Raw genomic sequence first — 14,936 nt, 5'->3', positions numbered from 1 at the left:
GGTTTAGATTTCATATCAAAACTATGATTCTTCTATAAATGATAAACTAACAACTTTTTGTTAGTGTTGTTTGTCTTGGTTAGCTACTACCGCTTTAGATGCTGGATTCTGATTGGTCCATACCTGGTCCAGGTGACTTGGTTCTGGGTGGCGTTTTGGGTGGAGTCTTGGTGCTAGGAATCCTGGGAGTTGAAGTCTTTTGGAGAGCTGACGGGCGAGACACTTTGGACTTCACCTCTGGAGAGAGAGAGAGAGAGAGAGAGAGAGAGAGAGAGAGAGAGAGAGAGAGAGAGAGAGAGAGAGAGAGAGAGAGAGAGAGAGTGAGAGTCAGGGAGAGAAGACAGAGACAGGCAGAGAGAGAGAGAGAAGAGAAAGAGTCTTAAAGCCCACAGTGCTTGTTAGAAGTGCCATTAAATGCAGTCACCAATCACAGGTGTGACATACCGTTAACGAAGGCGGGTGCCTTGCTGCTGTGTGTGAGATTAAAGTCATCCTGAGCATAACGGAACTTCTCGGGTCCACACGCCATGAACACGTCATCATCACCGAAGAAATCCTGCAGACAGGTTATCTAGGAGATGAACACACATACAAACATACACGTTAACGCACTGTAAAGAACCACTGTAACCTGAGGAGGCTTAATTATTGATTATAAAATTATAATAACATACATGTGTTGTTTTACATTACAGCGTGTGTTACACTGTGTTACAATATCAGAATATTGTCCAGTTTGCTGACAACACCGCAGCCAGACGCACACACCACACACACTGAAATGAATGTCTTGAGGATGAAATGCAAGTCATTCATCAAACTGGCCCAGATTTACTGAGAGAGAAATAATGACAGAGAGAGAGAGAGAGAGAGAGAGAGAGAGAGAAATGACAGAGAAAAAGAGAAGGATGGGAGATGAAGAACAAAAGAATGATACATGAATGAAGGAAATGGAGGAGAAGAAAAGAGGGATGAGGCCCGGACCGCTACGCCAGCGGTCCGGGCCTCAGGGACTTGAACCTAGGCTACAATGTAGCCTAGGTTCAAGTCCCGATCCCGACGGCCTTTGCTGCGTGTCACTCCCCATCTCTCTCTCCCCATTTCCTGTCAGCCTACCGTCCTATCAATAATAAAGGCATAAAAATCAATCTTTGAAAAAAAAGAAAAGAGGGATGAGGTAGGGTGTAAAAAGAGGGATTAAAAGAGAGAGAGAGACAGGGAACAGAGAGGAGAGTCTGTAGCATAGAACGTTGATGTCAGACAGTATCTACACACACACACACACACACACACACACACACACACACACACACACACACACACACACACACACACACACACACACACACACACACACACACACACACACACACACACACACACACACACACACACACACACACACACACACACACACAACACACACTAAGGGTGTAACAATGCACTTATTCATATTGAACCGTTTGGTATGATGCTTTCGGTTCGGTACGCTCTGCCAACAGTGTACGATACTCTCTCTCTCTCTCTCTCTCTCTCTCTCTCTTTTTGTTTGATCAACTTCTCTGCACTCAACCAGACCCATTGAAAGAGAGCCACTCAGTGGCACTGTGCTCAACAATGCAGCCCAAACAACACCAACAGACTAGTGCTGCCTGCCCATAGAAAAACATACACTACCCCAGAGCAGTGGTGTAAAGCAACTAAGTACATTTACTCAAGTACTGTACTTAAGTACAGTTTTGAGGTACTTTTACTTTACTGGAGTATTTCCAATTGTCTATACTTTTACTTCTACTCCACTACATCTCAGAGGCAAATATTGTACTTTTACTCTGCTACAATTATTTGAAAACTTTAGTTACTAGTTACTTTGCAGATATAAATTATTACATTATAAAACATACATTAACCACTTTAGCCCTATTCTATACCCACGCTATTTGAAAATAGCCGATCTACAACGCGATAGAGACAAGCCGATCTCACAACGCGACGCGATGCGACACGTTGTGAGCTTGTAGATCGTCTATTTTCAAAACAATTTGTACTTTTACTTTTGATACTTTAAGTACATTTTGATAACAATACTTTTGTACTTTTACTCAAGTAAATTTTGAATTCTGGACTTTTACTTGTAACAGAGTACTTCTACATTGCAGTATTGATACTTTTACTTAAGTAAAACATTCGAGTACTTTTTCCACCACTGCCCCAGAGAGACACGCTGAGCTGAGCTGGCTGTCGCCATTATGGCATTTTACTTGACGATTAATTGTCGCTCAAATCATTGCGATTAACGACTTAGTTGTGTTTCTGTCGTTGAACATGTGAACATTATGAATAAAACACCTTTCCGTTTGGCTTTCAGGCTTCGTAAACTAAAGTTGCACAGGGCAGATATAACAAACCACGTATGTGTTTAATAACTTTATACTTTCAAAAAAACATTAATAGTGCATAAAGCGGCTCTACAAGCTCAAAACGCGTCACATCTTGAGCTTGTAGATCTGCTATTTCCACTATTTATGAAAATATATGCAAATATTTCAACATGGAGATGATTATGACGATTATGCAATAAGTAATTGCTTTTATCTCAAATAATTGTGATTAGGCGATTATGTAATAATTGTGTGACAGGCCTAAGGCTGAGAGCAGAAACAGAAGAACACTAGATCTGCCTTTCCCTGTGAATTATGAGGAGGATGTTGGTGGATGAAATGTCACTCGTATCTCGTTGCTGTCGGGCAGAAACCTCTTTCTCCATATTTCATATGTTTTTTTCCCCCGTAAATTAATGCCCTCCTTCATCAGACAAGAGAGTCACACTCGATGCGTTGTGAGCTTGTAGATCAGCTATTTTCACTATTTTTGAGTGTTTTTAAAACAATAATAAAAAAGGAACGGTTTTGGACATACAAGGTTTCCACCCTATTACACAAGAGTGTGTTACATCAGTGTGCAATACACACACACACAAACACACACACACACACACACACACACACACAACACAGCCTACAAGCTTCCCCGCAGCAGCAGCTATTCACACCTGATCTAAAGAAGGGCAAAATAAATCACCACAGCAGTGGTTACTGCCCCAGATATGACACACTATTCTGTAAGGCTAGATGCAGGCTTTACAAACATGATTAATGTTTGTAAAGCCCCTTTACTCTATTCCATCACGAGCCCATTAAAAATTAAAATAAATTAAGAGCTGTTTTTGTTTTATATGCTGCTAAGAAGAAACCCCAGAACATGGGTCAGGTAATAGCTCTATTACTGTATTGTTCAAAGAAATGACAAAACATCATAAAACAAAAGATCTCATGTGTTCATGATGTTACTAGTTTTTTATACATTTCTCTGGCATTTCTACTTTTTGCTGCATTCAAACGCCTCTGTATCGAACCAACAGAACCATGAGAAAACACACACACACACACACACACACACACACACACACACACACACACACACACACACACACACACACACACACACACACACACACACACACACACACACACACACACACACACACACACACACACACACACACACACACAATAATGCTTCACAAACACAAAAGACACTTGTACGGTGTGTGGTCTTAAGCCTTACTGTGAGTGAATGGGTACGTGTGTGTGTTTGCGTGTGTTTGCGTGTGCATGCGTGCGTGCGTGCGTGTGTCCACGCATGTGTAGCGCTATGCAGACAACCCAATGACCTAACACAGATCTCTCTCAATCCCCCTCTCCATGGATCTCGCTCTCTCCCTCTCTCTGTCAGTTTATCTGTCTCTCTACCTCCTCTCCTTTACTCTCTGTCTCTGACTCTCTCTCTCTCTCTCTCTCTCTCACTCTGTTTGTCAAATCATTTTAAATCAGACAGGAAGGGAGTGACAGAAATGGAATGGGGTCACATGAATCAAAACAGATTCACAGACAGACAGACAGACAGACAGACAGACAGACAGACAGACAGACAGACAGACAGACAGACAGACAGACAGACAGACAGACAGACAGAGGAAATAGAGAGAACAATCAGCTGTTTCTACTCTAAACTGAGTCAGTATGTCTCTCTACTGTAACTCCTCTCCCGTCTCCTCCAGTACCTCCTCTCCTCTCCTGTTCAGTAATGAGCATTATTTATTTCAATGTTTCACTTTCTCCTCTCTGCAGGAGGACCACTGCAGCATACCAATGACCTACACCTCCCCTTCTCCTCCTCACTTCTTCTCTCCCCTCTTTTATCCTCCTCCATTTTACCCTCCACTCCTCTCTCATCTCCTCTGCTCTTCTCTTTTACCCCCCTCTCTCCTCCTCTCTTTTACTATCCTCTCCTCTCCTCTCTCCTCCTATCTTTTACCATCCTCTCCTCTCCTCTCTCCTCTTCTCTTTTACCCTTCACTCCTCTCTCATCTCCTCTCCTCCTCTCTTTTATCATCCTCTCCTCTCCTCTCTCCTCCTATCTTTTACCATTCTTTCTCCTCTCTCCTCCTCTCTTTTACCCTCCTCTCCTCTCTTCCTGTAATCTCTCCATTCCCCCTCTATTCACTCATTTCTCAATGTCTCAACGCCTCCGGAACTGCACAGCATGTGTGTGTGTGTGTGTGTGTGTGTGTGTGTGTGTGTGTGTGTGTGTGTGTGTGTGTGTGTGTGTGTGTGTTTGTGTTTGTGTGTGTGTGTGTGCGTGTTGTGTACATGTGTGTGAGATGAAGGAGGTTGGGAATGGGGAGGGATTGTGGGTTAACCGGAGTGGTTGCTATGGAAACCAGAGTGCTGAGTGTGTGTGTGTGTGTGTGTGTGTGTGTGTGTGTGTGTGTGTGTGTGTGTGTGTGTGTGTGTGTGTGTGTGTGTGTGTGAGGGGGGGGTTGTCTGGTGCCCCATTGCTTGAAGTGAGAAACTGAAAGGACAGAGAGAGGACGCTTGCACACACACACACACACACACACACACACACACACACACACACACACACACACACACACACACACACACACACACACACACACACACACACACACACACACACACACACACACACACACACACAGGCAGAGGCAGAGGAGGAGGTATGTGGAGTGGGTGGCAGAGTTTGTAGATTCAACCCCTGTACTCAATACTACAGACACAGACAGACAGACAGACAGACAGACAGACAGACAGACAGACAGACAGACAGACAGACAGACAGACAGACAGACAGACAAAAAGGCCATTCTGTCTGCATGCCTGTCATTGTAGAATATCAACATTCCTGAACACACACACACACACACACCCTCCTGTGTGTTTTAAAAGTTTAGATTTCATTTCATGTTACTAAACGATAAGCACCATATTTTCAGATGGAATATTGATCACACAGCCAGCGTCTATTTGCCCTGGACGAGGTCAGAGAGGTTAAATCTCATGTCTGATAAAGGATATGGGTATGTGATTACCACCTGGCAATCTGGTATTCCTCGTTGTCCTTGCTAACCGACCTTGGGCAGCAGCGAATGCCGCGTTATCTATTCCAGTGTTTCCCAAACAGTGGGTCGGGACCCATATTTGGGTCGCGGACCCATTTTTATGAGTTGCGAGTAAATTAAAAAATAAATCACAAATTGTCAGGAAAAAATTTTTTTTTCAATTTCTTTTCTTAAGAACTTCATCACATTTAAAAATGAAATAAAAGAAATGTCATAAATAAAATAAAAACAACGCATAGCGCACCGGAATATAGAATTTTAACTTTTCTTTTAACCAAAACATTTCACTCAGAGGACCTCTAAATAAGGTTTATGTATGGCTACTAGTGTATAAGCCAATGTGAGACCTGTTTTCCTTTAGATAATGATGTTTATGTATACAGTAGCTACTAGTGTATAAGCCGGTGTGAGACCTGTTTTTCTTTAAATAATGATGATAAAATAAATATTATTTTAATGTTGTTTTATGCTTTTGCTTTTCTTTTTTTGCTTTATCGTTGAATTAGTTGTACTTTTCTGTAATTGTATTCTTGCTCTATAAAGCACTTTGAGCTGCATTTCATGTCAAGAAAGGTGCTATACAAATAACGCTTATCATTATTATTATTATTAGTGTATAAGCCGGTGTGAGACCTGTTTTCCTTTAGATAATGATGTTTATGTATACAGTAGCTACTAGTGTATAAGCCGGTGTAAGACCTGTTTTCCTTTAGAAAATGATGTTTATGTATACAGTAGCTACTAGTGTATAAGCCGGTGTGAGACCGGTTTTCCTTTAGATAATGATGTTTATGTATACAGTAGCTACTAGTGTATAAGCCGGTGTGAGACCTGTTTTCCTTTAGATAATGATGTTTATGTATACAGTAGCTACTAGTGTATAAGCCGGTGTGAGACCTGTTTTCCTTTAGATAATGATGTTTATGTATACAGTAGCTACTAGTGTGTAAGCCGGAGTGAGACCTGTTTTCCTTTAGATAATGATGTTTATGTATACAGTAGCTACTAATGTATAAGCCGGTTTGAGACCTGTTTTCCGTCCAGCGTGTACAGTCGACGGACGGATCCGCTGTCCAGCTTGATGGCCTGTGTGATGTCAGCCAGGACCTGGTTGAAGGAGTGTGCCGTCTTCCTGTTGAGGAGGATCCTGACGGCTTTGCGAGGCTTCACGCCGCTGCGGATCACCGTCACCAGCTTGGGTTTGATGAAGTCCTTGCTCTCCCTGGCCTCGCTGCGCTCCCTGGAGTGCGCGGAGCCGCTGGGAGCGGCGGCGGCGGCGGCGGTGACGCCGGCGCCGGCGCCGGCCGTGGCGGCGGTACTGGTCCCGGTGCTGGAGGTGCTGCTGATCCCAGCGGTGACCCCTGGCCTCCAGCTGGGCACGGTCGTGCTGTTGTAGTCCACCTTACGGTACGGCTCGTTAGACGCACACACGTAGCTCTCACCTGCAGGAGGGGGAGGAAGAGGAGAAGAAGAGATAGAGAGAGACAGAGAGACAGAGACAGGGAGAGAGATAGAGACAGTGTAGAGTTGCATCAGTATTGTTGTCTGCAACTATATTGTAAGGCTGCAAATCGATTATTTTCTTAGCCATTATTCTATTGATTACTTTTTCGGTTAATGGAATAATCAATAATAATAATTAATAATCTTTAAAAAGTTTAAGGCGTGGCTCTGCAATTTATTTGATTTTATTTGATTTTATTAAGGATCCCCATTAGCTGGTGCCATAGCAACCAGCTAGTCTTCCTGGGGTCTACAAATACAAAATGATTAAAGATGGGGTGCCATGATATTGTTCAACCCTAAAACCTGATCATAAGGTATTATTATTATGTAAGGATTTTTTTCAACAAAAAAAAAAGTGTACAGTAAGTGTTAAAATGTTGTTTTTGTGTGGACACACCTCCAGTTCATTAAGTATACCTGGTTCTCACCTTAGCACCTCCTCCACCACCTTAGCACCACCCACCTGTCCTAGTCCCTCCTCCTCCTCATGCCCATACCTGTTGTGTTATGATAATGAGGGGGAGGGTATGGCTTTGTGATGTCACTAAAGCGCTGTTTCTCTATTGGCACGTTTGACCCTCAAGGTTTCAGCCTCCAGGAAGAAACTCCAAATAGTCAGAGAAGACATAAAACACCATAAAAACACCACCGGGGGGCTTAATGAAGTTCTATCAACCTCATAGACACATGAAAAACAGAAAAAGTGCAAAACCATGGCACCACCTCTTTAAATGTCAGTACTCAACACACAATACTATGTATATATTGTTGGAAACTAACAAATAAAAATGTGCTCGCTGCTGGTAGGCCACAGAGGTACCTCCACGCTCCACTACTAGCTCGGGACATGGCGCATAGCGGTGCCATCCAACGCTGTGGCTGCAGGGTGAACAAAGCTACTTAACACGGAAGCACATTCCTGATCAGCAGCAGATCAGACACATCTGTATTCGTTTCTGCATACTTGTCAAAAAACCTGATTTAAACTGTTGGTACACTGTGGAATATCATTTTACCACCCCATTTTTACTACAGACATCCTTAAGAACAAGTCAATGCGATACGATGTTGGAAAATAGGTGAAAATTATCTTTATTTGCCCCGCACCCCCAATTCTGGATGGTAACACTATGTGACTGAGTCCTGGAGCAACAAGGGGGGGGGGGGGGGGGGTCGTCACAGATGGGGCCTACACTTCACATGAGTGCACATACACACACTCACACACACTTTGGTTGCTTATTTGAATGTGAGTGATGACATCTTCTCCGCTCTGCAAATGCAAATGGCAATAACGACTTTTTGCATCTTTAAAAGACTGTGTGTGCATGTGTGTGCATATCTATGTGTATGTATACGTGTGTGTGTATGTGTGTGTGTGCGCGCGCGCGCGAGAGCGTGTGTATGTGTGTGTATATGTGTGTGTGTGTGTGTGTTTGAGTTTAACTATGCATGTTTGACCTGATAATGTCAGCAGTCAGACAGAGAGGTGACATGGAGGTGACATGGAGGTGACAGATGGAACTAGTTTTACTGGTGGAACAAACCACTCTGACAGCCCGTCTGCCACCGTGCATCATCATGAGCGGAGCCCTCTGATTGGCCGAGGCCCCTGACGACCACCCTGCCCGGTCCAATGGCAAAAACATGAAATATTCAGATCACAAATGGAGGGGAATGTTTCAGTCATTTGAATAATTCATCATAAAATTATGTTTTATCTGTGTTTGGTTTACTGGAGCTGTCAAACATGAACACAGTACATGATGTAAGTCACTGGTTCTCAATATGGGGTCTGGGGACCCCCAGGGGTCCTTGAGGTTGTTCAAGGGGGCCCCTATAGCTATTGATAGTAAGGAACCAAATGGACCCCTTACGGATCTATAACTCTAAGAATGTAGAAATGGAACTAATTGGACACTTATGGGTCTATTTGTTTCAATCTCTACACTCTCAGAGTTAAATGAACACAGAGGATGTTATAGTGTAGGTTGGGGTCCCTAAGGAAACAAAATCATTTCAAATGGGGGTCCATAGATTAATCACTTAAACCCTCTAGATCTCAGTTGGCTCTGTACTTAAACCGCTTTTTTTTTCATCGACACCAAAAATAGCCGATCTACAGTACAAGCTCACAATACTCACAAGCTCACAAAATATAGATGCTGGGTTTCAAGTGGCTAATGCATCAAACTATGGGTCCTTGAAATTAAAAGAATATTGAGAATCACTGATGTAAGACTTGATGATAGAGAGAAGGTCAAGTCTGATTTACACTCCGTTTTAAGATGAATGGTGCCACTTTCCAACAAGAACTGGGTTTTAAGCTAGTTAGCTTCAACATCGGTGTAATTATTCAGGATGTTAAGACAGAACATGACATTATGGCTGGGATTTAACTATCCTGAATTAAAGCTGCGATCCGTGCGTTTTAATGTCCGACCCTGAGATTCGAAAAACCGCATGGGAGACCGAGCATCTACCGTTCATCCAAGATGGAATCCCTGCTTGGCCAGAGGACATGTTTGGCTTTATGAGCTTCAGGCAGTACTACTTGCTAACCAGTACCTGTCCTACCTGACACCATGGTATGTCTCAGTGGAAGAGTAGTGAGACTCTACCATTCAGATTGGTTAAAATAATATTCATTAAAAGCTCCTGACTGCAGTTTGAAAAAAAAAACCTAGAGCAGATGTTAAGGGAGAAAGGAGTCAGGTAGGAGGCTAAATTTAACTTAATTTGACCTGTAAGGGTTTATTAATACACTCTGGGTTAAATTAACCCTGAGGCTTTTATTGTGTGGGTGCATCAGTGAGGTTATCCATGAATAAATACATGAATTAATCAGCTAATTCATACCCACATACATTTATCCAAACATAAACCTGTCTAGATGATGTGTTATTTTTTAATCATGACCAGCTGCAGAGCTGCCATGTGACAGCTTCCTGGTATTGCGCTAATTAAGAGATGTACCTTTAAGAGAAAACGAGCCAATCACACACGTACAGTAGCCCTACTGTACAGCCGACTTCCTGTTTTACCTTATAAGGATGAGAACACACCTCAACATACGGTTCTGTCTGCAGCGTGCACGCATGTGTGTGCACTGTGCACGCACACGCACACACACACACCATTCACCTCTCCTCTCATCCTCCATTCATCATACACGTGCCAGGCGTGCACATGCACGCACGTCTCTCTCATGAGCACGTGCACACACACTTTCCATCTTTATCTCTGTCCATCATTTTAATCCTCTGTTCCTTTCACTCACCTCTCTGTTCTCTCTCTCTCTCTCTCTCTCTCTCTCTCTCTCTCCATCCCTCTCTAGGTCTTTCTCTACACTGCAGAGTTACCTGCCTTGCTCAGTGGTACATAGGTAGTGTGGACGTGTTTCTCATGGACTTTCGTGGCTTTCACACACACACACACACACACACACACACACACACACACACACACACACACACACACACACACACACACACACACACACACACACACACACACACACACACACACACACACTCTCTCTCTCTCTTTTCTCTCAGCTGAAGGCAGTCTTTCAGAGTAATGGTTTCCTAGCAGTAAAATAAGCATTAGCAAGCATTAGGTGGGGGGGGGGGGGAGTGGCTGGGCTGGGTCAGGCCATGAGATTGTTTGTAGATCTGCTATTTTGGCTACTTATACAGTACATGACACTGTCATATGACAAAGTATAAAATAGGGCATTAATGTATGGGGAAAAAAAGAGCATAATATGGCATATGGAGATTCCAAAGGTTTTCTGCCTGACAGGAACGATATGCACTCATCCCAAATTTGTTTGATAAGAGAAATATAGACAGAAAAAGAGAGATAAAGAGAGAGAGAGAGAGAGAGAGAGAGAGAGAGAGAGAGAGAGAGAGAGAGAGAGAGAGATTGATAGACAGAGAGAGAAAGTCATTAGTGAGTTCCAGTAACAGTGATGCTGCTCTCTCTCTGTACGTCTCTACAGCTTCCCATCAGTAACACATGCATTAGCAAGCATTACAGCCAATCAAACGCTAATACACCTGTGATGTCACTGACGCTAGTATGTCTCTGGCTAAAATGTAGTTAAGAGAAGACCTGGCACATCATGTAACCAGTACAACCAGTCTGCTATTGTACTGGTGGACACTGGGATCTAACCAGTACAATCAATATTCTAGTGGTGGACACTGGGAGCTGACCAGTACAACCACAGTGTCCTACTGTTGTCCTGGGAGCTGACCAGTACAACCACAGTGTTCTGCTGCTGTACTGGGAGCAGACCAGTAAAACCATAGCCTTCTGCTGTTGTGCTGGGAGCTGACCAGTACAACCACTGTCTTCTGTTGTACTGGGAGCTTCCCAGTACAAGAGTTCAAGACTGTGGTTGTATCTACTGGGATCTAACCAGTACAATAAATCTTCTAGTGGTGGACACTGGGAGCTGACCTGGGAGCTGACCATTACAACCACAGTGTTCTACTGTTGTACTGGGAGCTCACCAGTAAAACCACAGTCTTCTCCTGTTGTACTGGGAGCTGACCAGTACAACCACAGTCTTGTACTGTTGTACTGGGAGCTGACCAGTACAACCAGTCTACTACTGGTGGACACTGGGATTTAGCCAGTATAACCACAGTCTTCTATTGGTGGACATTGAGAGCTGTTCCATGCAAGATGTCTAGCTTGAGGGCATCTTTTTGAGTTTTGAGTTGTGTGTATTGAGCGAACACTAGATGGGGAGATGGACTGTGTTTGTGTGTGTGTGTGTGTGTGTGTGTGTGTGTGTGTGTGTGTGTGTGTGTGTGCGTGCGTGTGTGTGTGTGTGTGTGTGTGTGCGTGGCGTGCACGCTCGCATTACCTTCCAGCAGTTCGTCCATACAGGTGATCTTGCGGGACCCGTCCAGGGTGTAGATGTTTCGGACGCCCTGCGGGAGGTGCAGGTTGTCGGCCAGCGAGCGCGTCAGCTCCACCAGCAGGGCGTCGTACGAGCGCAGGCGATCGTTGGACACGGCGAACAGCAGGCCTTTGAAGTAGCGGTCGCCGTTGCGGTAGAAACGCACCTTCTTGGCGCGCCGCTCCGAGGTGAGCGCCTGCAAGGTGCGCGTGCGGTAGTAGCTGCAGTTGGCGCTGTGGGCGGGGCTCGGAACCAGGCTGCTCCCCCGGGAGCCGGGGCCGGAGCCCGACTCATCCCGCTTGGAGCGTGTGGAGCGGCCGCGGCGCACCCGGTCCCGCTCGTCAAAATGCTCCAGTTCGATGCTCTTGTTGGTCAGAGACATGGCTGGTCAGAGCTTTTAAATGTGTTCCCGTTTTTACTCCTCCCGTGACTTAACGTTCACAGACAAGACCTCCACAAACCTGTGCGTTCATGACCACTGTTCCTGCATGGAAAACGCTGTCCTCTGGGGGGCGATGTGGGGACAAAATCTTCACGATCCAACACTCAATGAGAATAAAAAAAAATCACAGCCTGTGTGAAGGAAGAGGTGCCTCACATCCAGGTGTGGCAAATACTGCTAATTAAAGACCTGTCTCCTTCTCCCTTAAATTAGTGTAACTAGTTGCAGCTTTATGCTGCAATCAGTTGCAGCTGTTTATGCTGTACTCGTACATACATACAAACACACAAAGCCAGATGTAGAAGCGGCTAGGACCACTTAAAAATAAGTCAGTATCTGTGGCTATTACCAGTGGGCTGTCGGCAATAATTAATGTTATTAATGTTGTTAATGGCTTTCCTCTTCCTCTCCATTAAGCAGGATTATAATCATCTGGTGCTTAGACTGACCCAGCAGTTACGTTAATCGGACATGAAGGCTCAGTAGGTGGTCCAGGTTTATTGCCTCGCTCCTCCTCTCTTTCCTTCTATCTCTCCTCCTGCTTTGCCGGCCGTGTGGGACTTGATGATGGCTGCTGTGTCTCTCTCCACCCGCATGGTTGGTTTGTCGGTTGAATTGTCCTTTATTTCTTCTCCGTTTTACAATGGAGGTCCCTTTGGTCCTGAGAAGGGGGGGGGGGCAACATTTAGTTTAGTCAATAAATCACCATTCACCTTCCTCTATGTACATCCTAACATACAAGATACATTCATGATAACATACCTGTAGCTCACTGTAACACAAACCAAATGATGCTTGTATCCTATAACATTCAAAGGGTTGGCAATGTACTGATTTATTGATAACGTTAAGGTTGGTTTTCCAGCGCAAATTAATCAATCAATTGCCTTGATCAATACACAGGCACACAACTGCAACCAGTTTATTCAAATCAGCTGTTCTTCTGTTTCTGTTAGCCTACTTGATCTAAAACTGATTAGCCTATCATAGATGTAGCCTAATTATGTAGATGAGTGATGTCTGTATTTACTGTTAAATAATTAACCACTGTCTCTGTCTGTCGCTAGGTAAAACATGGTTTACAACAGTCAACACCCCCCCACCCATGATCCATACATCCACTCACCCATACATCCACCCATCCCTTTATCCCTCCATCCCTCCTTCCACCCATCCATCTGCTGACAGCGCCTTTCAAACAGCACCCCCCCCCCCCACACACAGCCTATGTCTGCATCTGTCATTTGAAGAGAGAGAGAGACAGAAAGAAAGACAGAGAGAGACAGAGACAGAGACAGAAACAGAGAGAGAGAGAGAGAGAGAGAGAGAGAGAGAGAGAGAGAGAGAGGGAGGAGGGGGAGACACGTACCCATAATGAATGCGGTGTGTTTGTTGCTATGGAGGATATTTGTCGCCGGTGTGTGTGTGTGTGTGTGTGTGTGTGTGTGTGTGTGTGTGTGTGTGTGTGTGTGTGTGTGTGTGTGTCGTGGGCCGGGTGGGTCGGTCGGCGGTATCCCCGTCGATAGCGTCACGCGCCGGCCGGTCCTTCCTTCCCGTTGTGTGGTGGGTGTTGCTGCTGCAGCACGAGGAGAGGAGAGGAGACACTCACCACGACACGACACGACACCGCGGTCCCTCCGTGACTGACTGTCCCTCTGACTGACTGACTGACTGACTGACTGACTGACTGGACACGTAACGACGCTACAGCGAGGCGCCAGACAGCATGGCCGCTGATGCTGCTGCTGCTGCTGCGGAGAGAGAGAGAGAGAGAGAGAGAGAGAGAGAGAGAGAGAGAGAGAGAGAGAGAGAGAGAGAGAGAGAGAGAGAGAGAGAGAGAGCGAGAGCGATACACCGCGCACACAGCACTGACGGCAGCCTGCCTCTCCCACTGTCTGCCGCGCGATGCTCTAGCGCTCTCTCTCTCTCTCTCTCTCTCTCTCTCTCTCTCTCTCTCTCTCTCTGTTCTCTGTGTGACAGCTCCTCCAGCAGGTGAATGATGGAGCACAAAGAGGAACAGCTAAACCACCTTATATTATTATTATTCATAGTAGGCTACTACTAATACTACTACCACTACCACCACTAGTCCTACCAGCAGCAGGCTACTCTACTGCAAACGATTACAACTATTAGCCCTATTACCACTATTGTTACTGCTAATTACTACTGCTATTACTATTAATTAGCCCATCACCACTATTATTAGAACTACAAACGAAATACTATTACTACCACTATTAATACCGCTCATTACTAATAGGCCTACCAGTTACTATACTAGTTACTAATAATTCCACTATTATTACAACATAATTAGCCTACTACAACTACCACTATTATTAGGCTACCATTTTCCTACTATTTCTATTACAACTTCTAATAACCTATAAAACTATCACTTACCTACCTAGTGATGTAGCCTACCTTGTACAATAGGCTTGTAAGTAGCCTATTGTACACTATTGTAACTACTTCTATTACTACTAATTACTGAGTACAAGGAATGGATTTATAAAATATTTTCAAAACCAAACAATCATACATAGCCTAAATTACCATTATGCCTGCATTCATAAATAATGTCT

At 44.4% G+C, this 14,936-nt stretch overlaps 1 protein-coding gene across 1 annotated transcript in view; it reads right to left on the bottom strand.

Moving 5' to 3' along the window:
• LOC308102436 (serine/threonine-protein kinase DCLK2-like) overlaps window positions 1-13,749 on the bottom strand; it is a 28,408-nt gene extending 14,659 nt beyond the window's left edge. The window contains exons 1-5 of the mRNA XM_080452149.1: window positions 13,718-13,749; window positions 11,871-13,009; window positions 6,515-6,927; window positions 445-571; window positions 124-237 (exon numbers count right to left, since the gene is read on the bottom strand). Of these exons, the coding sequence (XP_080308275.1) occupies window positions 124-237; window positions 445-571; window positions 6,515-6,927; window positions 11,871-12,288 (1,072 nt within the window). The 5' untranslated portion in view covers window positions 12,289-13,009; window positions 13,718-13,749. The remainder of the gene's footprint in view (window positions 1-123; window positions 238-444; window positions 572-6,514; window positions 6,928-11,870; window positions 13,010-13,717) is intronic.
• Window positions 13,750-14,936: the final 1,187 nt, after the last annotated feature.

This window comes from Gymnoscopelus braueri, assembly GCF_963280865.1.
Source record: "Gymnoscopelus braueri genome assembly, chromosome: 15".
Taxonomy (NCBI): Eukaryota; Metazoa; Chordata; class Actinopteri; order Myctophiformes; family Myctophidae; genus Gymnoscopelus; species Gymnoscopelus braueri.
This window is presented reverse-complemented; position numbering and strand designations above follow the sequence as displayed.